This window comes from Zootoca vivipara, chromosome 1 (assembly GCF_965207765.1).
Source record: "Zootoca vivipara chromosome 1, rZooViv2.hap1.1, whole genome shotgun sequence".
Lineage (NCBI taxonomy): Eukaryota > Metazoa > Chordata > Lepidosauria > Squamata > Lacertidae > Zootoca > Zootoca vivipara.
Window position 1 is genome coordinate 39,129,080 of NC_142582.1, and position 20,066 is coordinate 39,149,145.

Below are 20,066 nucleotides of genomic sequence, written 5' to 3' on the forward strand. Positions count from 1 at the left end.
GGGGGGGGGGGGGGGCTCCTGAAAGTCAATAATGAAAAGTGGTGGAAAGTTTCTAAATTCAATAAATAAATAAATAAATACCAATAAAACACAACACATACAAGTTAAGCCATGCTTCCCATTTCTGGTACAACTTATTTTTATCTGTGGGCAGCATCTGTGCCAAGATTTTGGGTGGCTTTTGGTCTGAGCCACTTAATGAATTGTTTTTATTCTTCCCAAAACACAGAGGAACACATGCTCCTGCTTCACTAGCTGGATTTACCTTGCAGCAGAATCATAAAACAGTGGAACCCAAAAGGACAGCCAGCTCATCCCAGGAGAAGTTGCTAAGTGAGTGAAGCTAAAGTCATGCTTTTGCTATAGTCAAAATCATATCATTCCGAACCAGACAGATTGATCCAATTCTCTCTTACCATATGAAATGCATATGCAAGGAATAGGACTCTGCATCTGAACAATCAAAATATTTCGTCACTGCGGTTCATAAAACATTGGTTTTGTTTCTTTTTAACAGATCAGTAAGGGCTATTGTTGTTTTTCTTTCCCCTATATCTAATACATTTTGAGCAACCCTTGTTCCTATCAATTGAAGTGACATACAAATGTTTAAATAATGGTGCTAGTTACAAAGAGGTAACCGAAGCACATAATCTATTATAATCAACTGCATTTATAGTAATTAATTATGAATTGCCAGGTTGGTTGGTAGTAGCACAAAGGTGAGACATAGCTTCAGCCTTTACTCAGTCTTATAAGCACCGAAACAAATAAACATTCCTTGCAAATAGAGAAGCTTGTTCATTTACACACATTAGAACAAGTCTTCAAACATTTACTTTGCTTTCCCTACCAGCTTTAGCTGTCATCATAAATGAATGCATAATTGTTCACCTTAACACTGACCTCATTTACACATGATGCTAAACTATGATTTGACATTGTGTGCAGGTGTCTTTGAGAAATATTTGGCTCAAGTGCTTCCACCTCATTTCTCCCATGCAGTTGGGAGGAGAAATTAAAAAAAATGATTCAGTGTTACTTCCTCCAGTTCCTGAATTGTTCTTATGTACTGTGAAGGAAATGGACTATTCTGTTGCAGACTGTTCTGTTATATAAAGCTACAAATCTTGCATGTAGGTTGATTTGGGGGTTATGGAACATTCCTAAGCCTAACCTGTCTGGGGTTCAAACTGGAAGGTGAAATACTAACTGAAGATGAGGTGGATGGCAAGTAGCCCAGTGATGGCCAAACTTGGCCCTCCAGCTGTTACAATTCCCATACAATTCCCATCATCCCTGACCACTGGTCCTGTTAGCTAGGGATGGTGGGAGTTGTAGTCCCAAAACAGCTGGAGAGCCGAGTTTGGTCATCACTGATGTAGCCTCTCATCTGGAGTTGGGATTTGACTGTCATAATTTCCATGAAATTGTGGATTGGGAGTCACAAGGTGACACAAGACAGAATAAAGTGAACAAAAATGAAAATGAGAGAGAGACAAAAAAGAAATAACAACAAGTGGTGGGGGGAGTAGGAGGTGGTGAGAGAAAAAGAAAGGACAGACATAGTTAATAACAGAAAAAAGGAAAAGGTAAGCGCGGTGCCAAGAGTGGAGTACAGTTTGAAGAGTACAGCAAGGAAATTCACAAGATACAGCTAAAATATTACAACTTGACAATATTAACTACACCTGCATTTTGCAATGCAGCAATGTTAAGGTCATTAAAACATTTTCACTAACCTTAAATCACACACAGAGAGTGGCATCTGGTTGGCCACTGTGAGAATGAAATGCTGGACTAGATGACCATATGGCCAGACCCTGAAGGGCTCTTATGTGGTTATCATCATTGCTCTAGTTCTGGCCTCATAGGTATCCCAATCAACACTGACTTTTGGATTTTGGCATACATAGGGAGACCCTCAGCGGCAGATCCTGAGTCCCAGACATTCAGGCTTTTAAACAATGTATGGAGGACATCACAATGACTATCCCAGGTCAAAAGGGTGCCCTGCAGCAAGATATGGCTGACAAACTGAAAAATCTCTCTGCCCCTCCCATGTACAATGCCCTTCAAGCTGCTGGCCTGCCATTTTATCAGATATTTGCTATTCATCCAAATCTTTGGTAAGAGAAAAAGGCCTTTGAACTGAAACTTTTTGAGAAGAAGCTGCTCCCTGGCAAAAAATGAAGGCTAGTATTTGGGTTTCAGCCAGTGGAAAAGGCTGAGCTCACTGTGGTCATTGCCAGCTATTAATATGCAACTTTTTAGCTTGGAAAAACTTTTCCTATGAAATAAAAAAATTGAAAAAACCAGTAAGTCTGAAACACCACATTTCAACCACAAAGTGGGTGATGTTTCTTTGCCTAAACCACCTAAAGTGACATTTAAAGAAGTTGGGGAGTTCCTGCTGTGTAGTTATAAGCCCAATTCCTTATAGCCACTATTGTTGACACTTTGAGTCACTAAAATAGGGAACGGGTTGGCAGAGCGGGGCAATGGGTGGGAGGATGTGGAATGCATACTTAGCAATTAGGGCTTATTTGCCATAGCAAAAAATAACTCTGTTCCAAGACAGTGGGGAATTGTAGGGTTAATCTTGCTCTAGAAAAAAATCTTACTATGTGACAATAGCAGTCCCTCCCTATTGTTGGAGATCTAGAACAAGAGGTACCTTCAACATAAAGAATAGGAAGCTGCCATTGGACCATCTAGTCCAGCCTTCTACAATGACTGACAATGACTCTCCAGAGTTTCTCCAGCCCTATCTGGGGATGTCAGAGGTTAAACCTGGGACTTTCTGCATGAAAGTAGATGCTCCACCACTGAGCTACAAGCCCTAATGCATTTGGTTTAGTACTATGGTTACCGCACCTTCCCACTGATCTTGTTACACTATTTTGACCACCAACCCATTTGACAAACATATTCCAGCAGGAACATGATTATTAGTGAGGCAATTAGGTAAGTAGTTATACTGAAGTACGTGAAGACATGAAGGGCTTTTTAAAAAGAATCATTATTTAACTAAAACTTTAGTTTGAAAATGAATGGGGCAGGTAGAAGTGGTCTTAGATGACATGGTATATCAATCAGTAGACTTTCCCAAGGCTTATTTGCATTGAAGCACATATTACACAATGATATATTTAGAAACTGGCAAGTGACGTGAACATTTCCAAACATTCAGTGGTCTCATTTACAGCCCCAAGGCGCAAACTGTATGCCATGAAGGAATTTTAGATGCAATATATGTTCAAGCAAGGATGAGGAACCGTTAGCCTTCCAGATTTGCTGGACTACAATTCTTACCATCTCTTGACTATTGACTATGCTCGCTAGAGCTGATGGGAGTTATGGAGTACAACATCTGGTGGGCCACAGGTTTCTCACTCTTGTGATTAAAGGAAACAATTTGGAGCATTCCACATATTTCATTGCAGTAAAAGCAGGGGTACCACTGAATGTATAACCAACTGAGAGCTGCAGTTAGTTTTACCTCTCTTGTTTGTGTATCAGTGATGCATGCAAATGTGCACCTAAATCTGCCTGATGCATTATAATTTTAGCAGAAAATGTTAGGTGTATACTTGAAGCCATAAAGGGTGAATTAGAGCATTCCCCCGGGGGGGGGGGGAAGCAAATTTAATTTATTATCTCAAAAGCATTATCTTAACAATAGAAATGTAAGGACATTTCTTTTGGATCAGACCTAAAGCGCATGAATACAAGCATTCTATTCTTACAGTGACTAACCAGATGTTACATGTCTATAAAAAGCTCAAGAGGCAAACATAGGTAATGCACATTTAGAAACCTAAGAGTCACAAAGGATACTTTTTTAAAGAGTAACATACATTATTATGCAACTATATATACAACAACAATATTTTTAATATCGGGTAAAGTCAATTTTAAAATTCTGTATGGTAATGAAAACTTGTTTGGTATATTCTATATACTCTTACCTCAATGTTCTTTCAGTAACAATATTTTAAGGCTACATTAAGAAGACACACACACACACACACACACACAATATTCCAAAAGCTATTCCAGTTTCGATAATCAAATGCTTTCTTAGAACTTACTAGTTGATATATTTACTACCGCATGTATTTCTCACAAAACCTAAACAGACAAACCTAAACAGACAATTCAACAAGTATTTGAAGACAGATAAAGAAATCCCAGTGTTTTTTCTCTTCCTGTAGTTCTCTAAAACTGACTCCCACTTTACCTGTCTTCCTGCCATCATCTAATTCCCATTCATGCCATCATATATCCTTCATAGTTAAAAGTGTTAGATAACTAGGGTGACATGGGTTCAAATCCTGACTCAGCCACAAGAAGCTCACTTGGATAACCCTGAACCAGTCTCTCTCAGCCTAAACTACCTTATACTGTATGGATGTTGTAAGGATAAAATAGGGAAGAACCTTGCATCCTTTCTTTTTTGGGGGGCCCTAACAATGGGAGAATATGCTTGAATGGGTCAACTGACATTGGAGGTGAACTAGAAAGGATTGAACTTGGTCTCCAGATAATTCTTGTTACAACAGCAGCCCCTGGACAGTGTCTAATTGTTTTAGGAAGCCGACTCACCATACGCAGTCATCGTACCAACATATGGTCCATCCACCACGTTCCTATTCTCTTCCGCCAGTGCTTTTATGTATCTTTTGCTGAGGTCCAGTATTTGCTCACGAAGCACCGAACTGCTTTCGTGCTGAGTCTTCTGTTGGATTGTAAAATGCAGCAGCATCATTCCCCAAATGAAGCCAAAGGTCACCAGAAAAAAGCCAAGTTTCTGAGAGGACAACTTCCATGGAGTAAAAAATGCCATGGCTGTTCAACCAGCTCTGGAGTCAACTGGAAAAGGTTTGAAAAGTCCAAGCCAATGTCTCAGTTCATAGTCCAGGCAAGTAACAAACAAAATTCCGGTGCTATTCACGCTGGCTCCTTAGTCAACATATTGCTGCTATTCAACTCCATCCTGCTGCTGCAAGAGAAAAGGAAACATATGGCAATTTAGAGTAGCAAAAATACCCACCAAAACTCTTCAAAGCTGTTTTCATGTTTATAACTCCCCATTGCCAGCCTTGGAAAGCAGGACAATGTGCTTTCTTGGTAAATTTTTAATTGTTATGAATCAATATTTTATGACACAAGTGACCATAGAGTCCAGGAAACATTCGGGAATGGATCAAGAAATGTGTCTTTAACAGATATGGTCCCTGGGCTGACCTTATCACCTGATGTCCTATAGTATATGTGCAAGACATTACATTTGGGACAGAAGAGTTGTTAGCATCCATCTGTCTCAAGAGACAATGGAGTCTGCCTCTGGGGAGTGAAGTCAAACTGCTGTGTTAGCAGCACCAAAGTGATCACCCTGGAGCGCAAACATAGGCAGTGAGTATGGAGGTGCTGGGCTGCCCAGACGACAAGATCCCCCTCTTGGCCTTGCCAATGTGGTTTAAAAAAAAGCAGAGCAATACATTTGGCACCAGCTTGGCTGCAGTGGAGAGCCGAAGTTTGGGGGTGCCTGGTTTACGCCTTAGCCTTTTGTTCTCCCGAATATATCCTGCAAAGCAGCAGAGGTTTAGGATCAGAGTCTTCCTTATCTGAGATGGGCTACCTTCCCAGGTTGCCCTTCATTTCCCTCTATAGCATGTACACAAACCGCCTTCTTGACCACTGGGTCCACTATTGGTCTCTTCCACTCAATCCTCCAGAGCCTGTCTTTGGCATGCAGGGGACGTCCCTAACTCACTGAGCATTTGAGACCCACCAGCTACCTTCACCTGGTTTAGCCAGCCTGGTTTGAAAGGTAAAAGGTAAAGAACCCCTGGACGGTTAAGTCCAGTTGAATCTGACTATGGGATGTGGCACTCATCTCCACTTTCAGGCTGAGGGAACTAGCGATTTGTCTGCAGACAGCTTTTCCGGGTCATGTGACAGCATGACTAAATCGCTTCTGGCACACGGAACACCATGACGGGTGCCAGACCACACAGAAATGTCATTTGCTGCTGGTTTAGTCAGGGTATGGCTACTGTTTCAGGCTGACAGGTTCTAGGAGCCACAGGTGAGAGCTGAGTGCAGGTTGGGGACCAAAGATGGACAAACTTCCCCAGAAGGAGCATGATGTATCCCCTACCAAAGGTACTACCCCTCCCCTAACAGAAGTATTCATGCACAATTTATGCAACCATGCACAGCCACAATGTTGCTACATGCACATCCCCACACCATCCTTAGCCAATGGGTCAATGGTCAGTGATGATAGAAGTTGTGGCTGAACAGCATGTGGAGACCTAAGACTGGGGAAGAATGGTGTAGATAATTTGGAAAAGAAAGTTGTTTCCAGTTTCATCCTGTGATATAATGGAAATATAGTTTAAGCTTATCTTTTCGAAGAACACACACAGCCTAAAATCAATGAGTGACTTCCACAAATAATTATTTCATATTTTGTTAATCATTCGCTTATAAAGATTAGGAGGATGGTTTATTGTCAGTCCTCTTGGCAGAGATGGTTGCATCCAGCTGATGACTTCAGATGTTGCCAAAGTGCAGCAAATTGTCAGTTGTTATTGTATTTTTACTGCCAAGGGGAGGGAGTAGTACCATACTTGTGGGATTTCCTGCCTCAGCTGCCCAAGCTTGCACCTTGAGTCCCAAGGTGCAAGGGCAGGGGTGGGGAGAAAACCATTTGCTGCTTCACCTCAAGCTGCAAGATTAAGTGATCTATAAAAAGGTAAAGGTAAAGGGACCCCTGACCATTAGGTCCAGTCGTGACCGACTCTGGGGTTGCGCACTCATCTCACATTATTGGCCGAGGGAGCCAGCGTATAGCTTCCAGGTCATGTGGCCAGCATAAATGCTCTCAAATACATAAAATAAAGAAGAGGTCTTGGGTCAATCCTGTTCCCCCATCTATACATCACAAAAACAGCTGCTCTCCCACATCTCCTTATGGACAGCCCACAGATAGTCACACTCCATTCTTCTCAGGCTGTTCTTGCAATGTTACATACTGAAGTCCTTCCCTTCTTAATGTCAGATGGTAATCCTCCTTTATACGGTGATATCTGCCACCTCCCGCTTTCTAACAATAACCTCTACTGAAAATGATTAAAAATATACTATGCAGAGAGATGAGAGGCAGATGGGCTGAAGGAGGCTAAGCTCTAAGTGCCATGGTCTATACCTCTCTCTCTCTCTCTCTCTCTCTCTCTCTCTCTCTCTCTCTCTCTCTCTCTCTCTCTCTCACACACACACACACACACACACACACACACACTTACTTCCTCCCTTCTAAATAGACATGTATGAGAACTGACAAGGGTAGACGTTAAGATAATGCAACATGAAATCACTTTTAACCTTGAGCAAGCAATGTAGTTCTATTTTCAGGGTGGGGGGCAGGGAGAAGTCTCCTTTGTGCTTGGAGTGCTGCTGAACAGGCCTGTGGCAACCACCCATGATTCTAACAGATACAGGAGTCCTTGGTTGCACTGAGCATCTTGAAACCTCTCCAACTTTCTGTCAAGCATGCCATCTTACACGGCTTAGCCCCACAGAAATGAATCCATCAGCAGACACTTTTCTCATGGTGTGATCAACCTTTTTTCTTTTTCTTTTTTTGCTTGTCCCTGAATCATCATTTGCATGAAGACAAATGGAGGCTTTAAAACAACAGGCCTTCCAGAGCCTCTCACTATTTAATATCATGTTTACAAAGTCTGAACAGAATCTTCCCAAACTTATGGTCAGCCTTTAATTGGCCAGTAATAACAAGAACAGAATAATAAGCAGGAATGCCCTTTGAGCTTCCCCCGGAAAAACACTTCACCTGCCCCAAATGTTCTCCCTTCGTCTTCTAGGTTTAAAGAAAATAAAAACTTAGTTGGTCTTTAAGGTGCTACTGAAGGAATTTTTTTTAATTTTACTTCGATCCAGACCAACACGGCTACCTACCTGTAACTAGGTTTAAAGAGTTGGCAGAAGCTGGCTTGAGGGCAAATGACTCCTATTTCCAGGATGTAATCGCCACGATGATGCTGAAATCTGGATGTCAACTCAGTTGTAGTCTCATGATTTCCCCTGTGACATGCAAGTACGGTTACAATGCCTTGTTCCGAAGCTGCAGAAACTAATTTGGTCTAGTTACTAGTAGGTCCCATCTTTGATATGGAACTCATAGGGCTTTTTGTGAGGTGTTTTATAATATTGCTCCAACGCTCACCAACAGGGATCCTACTACTCTGCTGAAAGGGGCAAACATGGAGTCTTCCCATCATCAGGCAATTCAGGAAAGCAAAGAATGAAGATGGAAATGGCCTGCAACTTCTGCTGCGATGCAGTGTCGTGGATTACAGGGAATGTGTTGCTGGCAACACACTTTTCAGCCTGCCTGCTACTCCTTCCCGCTAACTCCACCTCACCAAGGGAAAAGGCTGCAGAAGTGATGCACTTACCCATTTCTTGGTCAATAGATATAAGTAAGTTAGACTTCCTGGCTTCTGGAAAAGATGTTTGGCTACCAAGCCAAAATTTACAGCTCCCTGGATAACAATTGTTTTCAAGTGTGTCAGGAAACCCTGGGATTTGCAGCAGCTATCAGGGGTTTACCCATGGGGACAAACTTTTCCAAATTATACTTTTCCTTCAACATACTGAGCACTTCCAGAACCCTTTGTAGGATAACGTAGCTCTTCAGCATACATGTTGATGTGGAAAGCGGTCCTACAACTACTAACAGTTCTGTGAGTTTTGTTCAAGAAACAAACAATACTCCATTAAGGTTCTAAACAATTACCCCCAATTTCATTTAAAGTAATAATTATAATCAGCTTGACAGCATAACATGGCATATGTCTGAGACGCAGCTGGGTATCTGTATAGTTACTAAACTGATATGGCTCCTGGGGAAAAGTTAAATTTGTTGGGCTATGATGTGTGTAGACAAAAGCCTCACAATAACTCCCAGAGACAGTTATATGATAGTCACAGTGGAGCTACTTGTGCCCCCTTTTTCCTTGCTGCCCTTGATTTGCTTAACCACCTGCCCATATGAATTTGGAGCCAATGTTTTCTTCAGAGCTTGGTAATGTGGCAATTAAAACTCATCATGAGCCTCGCAAACTGAACTACTCTTGAGAGAGCTTAAAATAAAGAACAGAGGAAGAAGGGTAAATAAATTCTGTTTTATTGCCCTAAGGAACATAGGAAGCTGCCTCATACAAAGTTAAACTATAAGTCCATCTAACACATTATTGTCTACACTGACTGGTAGTGGGTTTTGAAGACAAAATGGAGTGGGGGAGATCCATGTATGCCAAGTTGAGGTCCTTGAAGGAAAGTTGGAATAGAAATGTAATAAAATAAAAATAAAATAAATGAAGTTTTATAAGTTTTTTCATGAATTCTGATAAACACAAACAAGATGAGGAAATTCTCACTAGACCAGAGTGGACTGTCTTGGAACAGAGATGCAGGGGCAGTACCCCTAGGGAGGAGGAAGATTGCCCAGTTCAGGAGGTGAACCCCTGGTGGAATGTGACACAAAAAAGCAGGAGTCATGCTGTGTATTTGGAGCTACAAAATAAACTCCATCCCCTGATCTTGGACATCAATCCTCTGTCAGAGAAGAAAGTACAGTGCAAGGTTGGACTAGATGAGGTCCCTTCCAACTCCACAATTCTATGAAACACATGTAGCTGTGGGTAGATATTTTCAGTGATAAAGCTTGGGGGGAGGGAGTAGATTCATCTCAGAAGTACACTTTTTCTTGTTATGAAAACTTCAGGGGGGGAAGTATTTAACATGTCATAGGACTCATTTGTGAAAAAAATTCTTCCCTTCATTTTACAACTTTTATTAGACAGAAAATTAAAACAAACATTTTACTGGCTAAGTTCCACACTTTCCCAACATTTGATGGTTTTTGCCAGAAAACACCAATGGAAGCTAACTACCTAAACTAACATGACAGTCTTGGAATTTTTCAAAGGAAAACAACTACAACACAACCCTGCCAAAACTGACATCAATCTTAGATTTAAAAGGGGGCAAGAGAGGAAATAAGCCTATTTACATAATTTCCACCATATCTGTGCTTATAGATTGATAATACTATTGTTGCACTAACCTGGTTGGACTGCATCTCAGAGATGGAAAGTAGGAATTAGTGCTTGAGCTACCAAGCAAAGCCATAATTTGTGGACCTCTGATTAAGTCTTGGGTTGTAAGGAATTCAATACCAGCATGGTAATATCGAACAAAGAAAATTATATGGCCCTGAGCATCCAGTTCTTGTTAAGCCATTTTATTTCCACACAACACATATCTATAATATTAAAAAAACACCCACCAGTGCTACATATACTATTTTCTAAGGATGAAGATCAAAGACAAAGCCACAGGCATTATAGTGATACAAGATAGGACAGTGTTGTCAAAGCTGAACAATAATGACAAAAAGATTAAAGACATTGAAGACTGGTTAGAGATGCAAAAGAATAATACAAAAAGATGCAAGGGCTTGAAAACTAGTGAAGGGCACATTAATGCCATTGTTAGAGATAACACACAGCTTAATTTGTAAGAAATCTCCAACTCCAACAGTACATTCTAAGAATGGAAAATCTGTGATTTTCCTGTTAGTTTCCTGCTGATCGAGCATTCAAATGAAATGGTTCAAATGACTCTTGAGTTAATACTCAGAAGTGGATCTACATATGTAAGGAGCAACAGGTCAACAAGAAAGATGGCCCAGGTGAAATTGATTCCATTCAAAATTCCAGGAATTAAGAATATGGCAGCTACATGCCAAATATTGTGACAATTAAGAACTTTGGATACAACTAAGCCAAAGTTAAGTGTTAACAAAAGGAATATGCACCATATGCTTAAGTCTCCCACTGAAACTCTTCCATTGGCAGAGGTAGCATGCCTCACAAGTGAGGAGAAAGAACACTCCTGCGCTCAGGGCTTGCATATGGGCTTCCAATAGTACTGGTTGGCCACTGTGAGAACAGAATCCTGGACTAGATGGCTCACTGGTATCACCCAACAGTCTCTTCTTCTTTTCTTAAATCAACAGGACTTTAAAAGATCTTATGTCCATTTTAATCAACCATCAAAAGCTGTTCCTTAATAAATCCCACACCCGGGCTAGAAAAAGCCACTCAAAGGCCAGATCTAAAAATATCTACCAATCTGCATACAAGGTATATAATATATATAAAAACAGAAAACAATTATTTGCCTTAGTGTTAGATGTTTTTGCTAAAGTAACTGATCCTGTTCCATAAGATTAAAAGAAGCACTAACAGCAATTTTCTGCCAACTGAGCCTTAGCTTTGAGCTGCTCATGACGCCTCCACAAAATAAATATTTAAAAGAGAATCTTATTACACAGGTCTAAAAATAAATTGCATCTATGTTTTCTACCAACTGTAAACAATTTCATATAAAAAAGATGCTTAATTTAATTTATTTCAGAAGAGTGCACCAGAAGCAGATGACATAATATGCTCTTTTTTTCCATCATATGCAGGGCAGATTTGCAGAACAGAGAGTACATTACATGCCACAAATCTGGTTAACAGCACTTTAAGTACTTGGGTGGCCTCATCCTGAGATATGCTCAGTAGATACAACTTCAATCTAACCATTCAATCTAATGTGGCAGAACACATGCCTTGCCTGCAGAATGTCCCAAGTTCAATCCCTGGCCCAGAACTCTGGGACAGCTATTGCCATTAAGCGTAGATACTGTAATACTGAGCTAGATGGAACAATGGCCTGACTGTGCAAGCAGCTTCATTCGTTTGCCTACTGAGTCATCACCACATCCTTCCTTCACCATTGCCCAGCCTTGCAGAAACAAGAGATAGCTGTACTGCTACCCAGATAAATTTCTACAATACACAGCCTCTCCCTACTATCATAATGAAAGGCATTTCACTCAAATATGGGCCAGGTTCAGGTGCAACGGGGCCCCCACACAGGCACCTTGGAGGGCTGCCACCAGGCTCATGGCTCAACAGCACTCAGGCTCACACAGATTCATAGTTTGCAATACAGCTTCCATGCAGAATGCTTTTATGTGGCCATCATGGTTTGTATTGGGCAGCCGAAATGATGCCATCCAGGTGCTGCTGAATTCCCAACACCCATCAGCCTAGTCGGCAATGGCCAATGGTCAGGAATGATGGGAGTTTTAGTCCGACAATATCTGAAGGACACCGTGTTGGCTACTCTTGTTTATGTGATTGCACAGTTTTCTTTCTTCTCTCCCCCTGCACCCTCCGACATGCCCCAATGAGGCATATCTTTAACTCTGACCACTTTAAAATTCTACATAATACCACAACTCTTATTTTGGCTTGCTGCCTGTCCTTAGAAGCTACTCATATCACAACATATACGCAGACACACACACACAGACACACACACACACACACACACACACAGAGTGAGTAAATGAAACTTTCAGATCAGAATCTACTTCCTCTTCCCCTACTCTACCAGCTTCTATTACATGAAGTTTAAAGAATTACCTGTTTTGGCAACAGCGTACCATTTTGACAGCCTCTCTGATTTTTCCAGCTGATATCATTAACTACAAAACAGAGCTCCTCCATTTCCCCTATACTGGCACTCTCCCCAGACTGCCAGACAGTTTAGGGAATAAGCAGAAATCTTTTACTGCCTTAGGAAAAAAATTGAATCAAGTAGGAAAGAAAATTGATTTTAATGACTAGCTGGATAAAAAGCTACTCTTCTCAAAACAGAACTTCCCAGGCTCACTTACTGCACAGTTTGGAATGAATTTTACACCAACCCGAGGATTCCTTAAGAGTGTAATCAGTTGCTTCTACCTGCTAATATAAATTAGTTTACATCTATATAGCTACATTAGGAGCAAGCAGTACAGACCAAAGTTGATGCAGATTCCTTTTGTCTAATATTTGCAAAGTCAATACTGTAATTGCACTCTAAAATACCTTCCCCCGCCTCATCTGAGAAAATGCCCCAGTTTGCACACCACACTAAGCCACCCAGGGCTTACCAGGACTGTGGAAACATGGAGACTCCTGGGTAGCAGCAAAGTTTAAAACCACTTTTACTGCTCCTTCCTGGTCTTTTTTAATATACAGTATACCGGTACTCCCTGGCTTTGCTGAACTACGCCAAGGTTTGGCTTAGCATGTATTCCAAACTTGGGTTCATGGTTAAGCTGTGTCTCACTAACCAGGATGTGTAGCCAAGATTTATTCAGTAATTATTACTGAACTCATCAAATACATATGCTTTGTTTCTAAAGGAAACTTAAGTGTAGCTTTTACAAATGTCATTTATGTACTGCACTTAAGAAAACACTGAAGTGTAGAACAACGTACAGCTGGCTTCAGCATTCCTAACTGGACAGAAAAGTGCTGTGGACATTGGTGCCATTTCGAAACCAGCATGAGTGCACTGCAAACATGAGACAGAGAAAGGGAGAGGCTGTAAGAGAGTAGACAAGCTTAGTTGTTGTTGCTAGAGCAGAACCTGAAGAAGTGGAGTTGGACTCTTTAACATTCTTAGTCACTAGTACTATCCAACCCCACCCTGTGATTCCAGTACCTCATCAACAGTATAGCTTGGAAGTCCTGAAGCCATACGGTAGTCTTTTCCTGCTGTCCTTCTGCCAAGAGCTCTACTCATTCATTTCTGTAAACAATGCTTCATGTAAGATCTCGTTTCAATTTTTACATAAACGAGATAACTTAAAGAGAGTAAAATATTTATTGGCATCTCTGGCAAGAATAATTTCTCATGCATGCTGTTATGCCGACAATACTGTTAGTTTCACATGCCCAAGTCAGTCTGCATTAACTTCCGATAACTTCAGGAAGGTATTTCAATAGAAAGTTAGTGGTAATAAAGGTTTGGATTTAAGCTTCACAAACTATGGTTTCAGATGGCATCTGAATTGATCCAGAGGTAATGGCCTGGAGAAAAATGATTACCTGTTGTCCAGGAGTAGCCATTTAGTTAATAATTCCAATGCAGCTAGATAATTTAGCTGCCATTCCATTGCTTTAATGGCCTGTCCCTGACCCTGCTCTCTGCACTGACAAGAGAAATGGTGAACTAGTTCAATAATATGTAAGTCAAGAAGTATAGCTGGAACCGCAACTTCCAATCCCTGCAATTTGTGTCAAAGGGGAGGAGGGGAGGCAACACTCAAGCCAAGCTATTAATTACATTGTTAAGACTGAAACTCTAGATACAGGAATAGATATTAAGGAGTCCTCTCAACATTTCCTGAACACCCTTTAATAAAATGCAGGGAGACCTGTAGCTCAGCTCTCTAGTTGCTCATGCCTTTTGCCATGCAGTTTGCAAGCAAAATCATAGTGTTTTTTTTAAAAGAATCAAAAATTTCCATAAGAAGACATCAAACAATTTCATGTGCAACAATGCATTGCCTCTTGATAGTTGCAAAGTCTAGACACAGGGTACTTGCTATTATTATTTATTTATGTATTGCTTTCTACAAACACTGAAGTCCTGATACAACTCATGGCCGCAAAAAAAAAAATTGTAATGAATATATCTGTTTAAAAAACTAATACACTAAGAAAATCGCGCATGGAGATCAATTACAACACAGATTATTTCTTCCCTGCTTCCAAAGGAATATCACAAAAACCAACACAATACCAGTGGCCATTTTTGCCTGGGAAAATAAGAACTTATTCGCCTGGCATCCAAAAGATGGCAATGCCTGCATTAGGGGAACCACTCTTGGGACAGAATTCAACAAATGGACTGCTGCTGAATTGTGGCAGTCACCTAACATAAATATGTTAACCTCCATTCCAATATGGTTTGGATGAGTCTCATGCACACAACCAGGTAGTCATTTTTAGGGGCTCAAGTTCCACTTTCCACACATAGTGCTTCGCAGAATAATACAGGCAAAGGTGCAAGCAGGTTGCCATCAAAAGCTGTACATTCACCACCCATGTTGACTAAGAATCCAGAACCAACATTCTTAAACAGAGTATGATTGGTGTAAAAGCAGCAGCAATGTTTAGACATGAACTTGAGAAAGAGCCTTAATCTGTATAGCCAAATGACTAACTAAGCAATACGAAGTAACTAACTAATACAACAAAGTATTGTTTCTCTAAATTCAGCTGCTGGAAGAAAGAAAGCTTACTGTATAACAAGTAAGAGATTTGTGTGCCAACAAATCAATAACTCACTTTTGTCACTAGAAACAAATTCCTGGGTTGAGATGTGCTCAGACCCACCCACTATCCTCAACCTGACTCTGGCTGGTGGATCTCAAGTTTCTATTTAAAACAAACCTGAAAGTCTACCCACTTCTGCCCCAGTTAATCAGATCAATGAGACAACTGGATCTGGAAGCTTTTATAGAGGTCAATGACTCTCACCTGACCTGTGAATTCCTGTGCTGCTGCTGCTTCTTGGTCTAGAGCTGGGTAGCAATTTATAGTATGAATCTTTGACTGACAGCCCAGAGGACCCAGGGTCAGGAACCTGTTGCAGTCATGTACAGTACCTGCAGAAGGTTAGTCTTTTATAGCAACAACTCTAAAGCTTACAGATAGAAAGCCAGTGATTGCACAGTACAGCAGCGTGTTCTTATCTGCACACGGCAGCCAACTCAGTAATCACCACAAAAAAATCTGTACAACATTACTTCCTCAAATAAAGAAGCTTGCATACAATGCACTTGCAGACCTTTCATTTTAACACAGATGAACATGAAAACCAAGAGACTTCCCACAAGTCAGTATCTAAATATTAGAACTCGGTGAATTTTTGTTCACATAGGAAAAACCAATTCACAGCTTGTATGTAAAGCATACTCATATACTTTGATTTAAAATTTTGTAGAGCAATTCTGTCAGCAGTTTCTAGTTAAAGCAGATCATATTTCATTTATTGGAACAGACAGGGCAATACCATCACCTCTTAGCCTGACATAAAGGTAAAGGTAAAGGGACCCCTGACCATTAGGTCCAGTCGTGACCGACTCTGGGGTTGCGCCACTCATCTTGCGTTATTGGCCGAGGGAGCCGGCATACAGCTTCCAAGTCATGTGGCCAGCATGACAAAGCCGCTTCTGGCGAACCAGAGCAGCACACGGAAACGCCGTTTACCTTCCCACTTTAGCGGTACCTATTTATCTACTTCAGGCATCCCCAAACTTCAGCCCTCCAGATGTTTTGGCCTACAACTCCCATGATCCCTAGTTAAGAGGACCAATGGTCAGGGATGATGGGAATTGAGGTCCAAAACATCTGGAGGGCCGAAGTTTGGGGGTGCCTGATCTACTTACACTCTGAGGCGCTTTCGAACTGCTAGGTTGGCAGGAGCTAGGACCGAGCAACGGGAGCTCACCCCATCGCGGGGATTTAAAACGCCGACCTTCTGATCAGCAAGCCCTAGGCTCTGTCGTTTAACCCACAGATCCACCCGCGTCCCTAGCCTAACATACATAAACATAATAAGCAAGTTCTAGTTCTCAGGAGCTGTATTTTCAGTGCACTTCTCAACTGATAATTTTCCTCGACTTTACATTCTCCTGAAATTGTTGATATTCCTGCATTGTAAGGGGTTGGCTTAGATGCCCCCCGGGGTCCCTTCCAACTCTACAGTTCTATGATTCTATGAAATAGTGTTGCAACTTAAGATTTCACAACCTGATCCTCAACATGTGTAGTTGAAACTTAGTGGAAATTGTTTTAGTGCACTTACGTAGTAACAATGTTTAAGATTGCAGACTTAAAATGCCACTTTGTGAACAGATATTTTCAATTCATACTTGGTTAAAATCTTCAAGGCAAAGATGTTCAGAGGCACCAGATTTTGCAATGGAAGAAGCTTGAGAGTCCATACCAGTGCCGGATTTATGTATTTATGTATAAGCTAAACAAGCTATAGCTTAGGGCCCCGCTCTCCCCAAAAAATGTAAAGGAAAAATCCACCAGATGTACATTTACAAAATATAAGATAAAAAAACAAATAAAATAAAACCTACATACAGCAACAGTGTTTTGTGTTGTGTAGGCTCCTATGATGTAAGTAATGGGCCCCACTTGCTATATAAAAGGCCCCATGGTGGCGCTGTGGGTTAAACCACAGAGTCTAGGGCTTGCTGATCAGAAGGTCAGCGGTTCGAATCCCTGCAATGGGGTGAGCTCCCGTTGCTCGGTCCCAGCTCCTGCCCACCTAACAGTTCGAAAGCACATCAAAGTGCAAGTAGATAAATAGGGACCGCTCCGGCGGGAAGATAAACAGTGTTTCTGTGCGCTGCTCTGGTTCACCGAAAGCAGCTTTGTCATGCTGGCCACATGACCTGGAAGCTGTCTGCAGACAAAAGCTGGCTCCCTCGGCCTATAGAGCGAGATGAGCGCCGCAACCCCAGAGTCGGACACGACTGGACCTGATGGTCAGGGGCTCCTTTACCTTTACCTTCAGTAGCTTAGGGCCTCATCAAACCTAAATCCGGCCCTGGTCCATACTAAGCAAAGCAAACCAAAACTACATCGAATAAAATGATTCATTAGTTTGAATCAACTGGACTACACTCCTGAAATTGCTGCCAGTGACTTTTTTCATATTCAGTAACTGAAGTAAGGGTGGGGGTGAATTTCCTTGACTTCACAAAGGTTTCAACCCTGAACATTTTCAGTGAAGACAATTTTTATTTGTAAGATAGAACGCTGAAATTAAAGCCATAATGAAACATCAACACTTGCTAAAACACCTTGAACCATAATTTACCGTACTTTGTACTGGGCATCTTTATAGGTCTGCTGTAAAGATCACCACTTGGAAGATTGCTTTAAGTGTTTAATATCCCCCCCATCACTTTTTTTGTAATGATAATTCCAAAACTATTCATTCTCTATACATGAACTATACATAAACCACATAACCTCAAGACAGATGGATTTAGTCTAATTTATAATATGTATCATTATTGACATAAAATGGAAAACAAATCAGTGGCAGTGGCTCTACTTGAATCCTAACTAATATTTTTTAATGCAGAGAGTTAGCAACACTGCCACCCATTGTAAGTGGAACTGATCAATACTGCACTTATTTTACTTTGCTTTGGGGAGGGGGTTCTTCCAATTTTATACCTTTGTACACATCAGTGGCATTTCAAGTATTTTCTTTGCTTTGCTTTTGAAATATCAACTACTAATTATATGAATGCATAGCATTTATACCCCGGTGGTTCATGCTCCTAGATGAGAAGTATTCATCTTGCATTGGAACATTGTAATTAAGGCATTAATTTCCCTTCATTGATGCTTGTTCACCCTTGTCCATTTTCTCCCAGAACTCCCTTGACACATATAACCTATGAACAAATCCTCATAACACATGCCTCTTTCTAAATGGAATGTTATTTTCACAGCTCCTGCTCATCTAAACAGAATGCGGATTACTTTAACAGAAGAACAGTTTAGTTTGAAAGAAGGAAAGCATATACTTGAATAACAGAGTCAAAGTTGTAGTGTTAGAAGGGACACTGAGGGTCATCTAGTCCAACCCCCTGTGATGCAGGAATTTCAACTAGATGATACATGACAGGTGGCCATCCAACCTCTGCTTAAAAACCTCCAAGACAGGAAGTCCACAACCTTCCAATGGAGCCTTTCCACTATCAAACCAGCTTTTACCATCATAAGGTTCTTCCTAATGTTATGTCAGAATCTTCTTTCTTTTAACTTGAAGTCATTGGCTCAGGCTCTACCCTCCAGAGCAGGAGAAAACAAGTTTGCTCCATCCTTCATGTGACATCCCTTTAGATACTTTAAGATGGCTATCATGTCTCCTCTCAGTCTCCTCTTTTCCATGCTAAAAATACCCAACTTCTTCAACTGTTCTTCATAAGGCTTAGTTTCAAGACACTATTATTTTGGCCTCACTTCTCTGCATATGTTCAAGCTTGTCAATATCCTTCTTAAACTGCAGAGCCCAGAACTGGACACAGTACAGTGGTACCTCGGTTTAAGTACACAATTGGTTCCAGAAGTCTGTACTTAACCTGAAGCGTACTTAACCTGAAGCGAACTTTCCCATTGAAAGTAATGGAAAGTGGATTAAACCGTTCCAGACAGGTCTGCGAAGTACTCAACCTGAAGTGTACTTAACCCGAGTTATGACTGTAATTGGTTCCGGAAGTCTGTACTTAACCTGAAGCGTACTTAACCTGAAGCGAACTTTCCCACTGAAAGTAATGGAAAGTGGATTAATCAGTTCCAGATGGGTCTGTGGAGTACTTAAACTGAAAGTACTCAAACCGAAGCGTACTTAAACCGAGGTATGACTGTATTCCAAGTGTGGTCTGACCAAGGCAGAATAGAACAGGACTATTACTTCCCTTGATCAGGACACTTGATCTGCAGGCTTAGGACTAAGTACAATAATGAAGAACCCACACAATAACATTTCCAAGTCCCTTGAGGAAATCTATTACTGGTGTATTTTTGCTGCTTAAAACAACACAGCTGTTGGCAAGCAAAACCTTCACTTTTTGTTCACATGAGCAGAGCTTTCACATAGTTCTTAAAAAGTGATCCTAGTATTTGGACCACCGTCAGGAATCTTAGTTATGTGGCAGTAGTCTAGATTCTTTTCTTGAAGAATATAGATGCCCAACAAATAAACGCCCACCCATTGCAGGCAGTATGCCTCTGAATATCAGTTGCTTGAAACCATAGGAAGGGATAGTGCTCATGTGCTTAGGGTCCTGCTTGTGGGTTTTCCATAGGCATCTGGTTGGCTACTGTGAGAACGTGATACTGAACTAGATGGGCCATCGCCTGATCCAGTAGGCTCTTCTTATGTTCTTATGTGTAGTACCCCAATAATGGATCTGCTGTTTTGGTAGCTAGCGCCTGAAGACTAAATATGCCCTGTGTAATAAAATCCACAGTAACAAATTCATTTGTGTTTGTCAAAAAACTTTAAGCATTATGCAGGCAAATTTACTAAGGTTTAAC

At 41.1% G+C, this 20,066-nt stretch overlaps 1 protein-coding gene across 2 annotated transcripts in view; it reads right to left on the reverse strand.

Annotated features, from left to right (window-relative positions):
* Positions 1–20,066, reverse strand: part of MGAT5 (alpha-1,6-mannosylglycoprotein 6-beta-N-acetylglucosaminyltransferase) — a 114,271-nt gene that overhangs the window by 61,203 nt on the left and 33,002 nt on the right. For both annotated transcript variants that reach the window (XM_035130388.3, XM_060279337.2), the window contains one exon: positions 4,609–5,005. In XM_035130388.3, coding sequence (XP_034986279.1) covers positions 4,609–4,849 — 241 coding nt within the window. In that variant the 5' untranslated portion in view covers positions 4,850–5,005. The remainder of the gene's footprint in view (positions 1–4,608; positions 5,006–20,066) is intronic.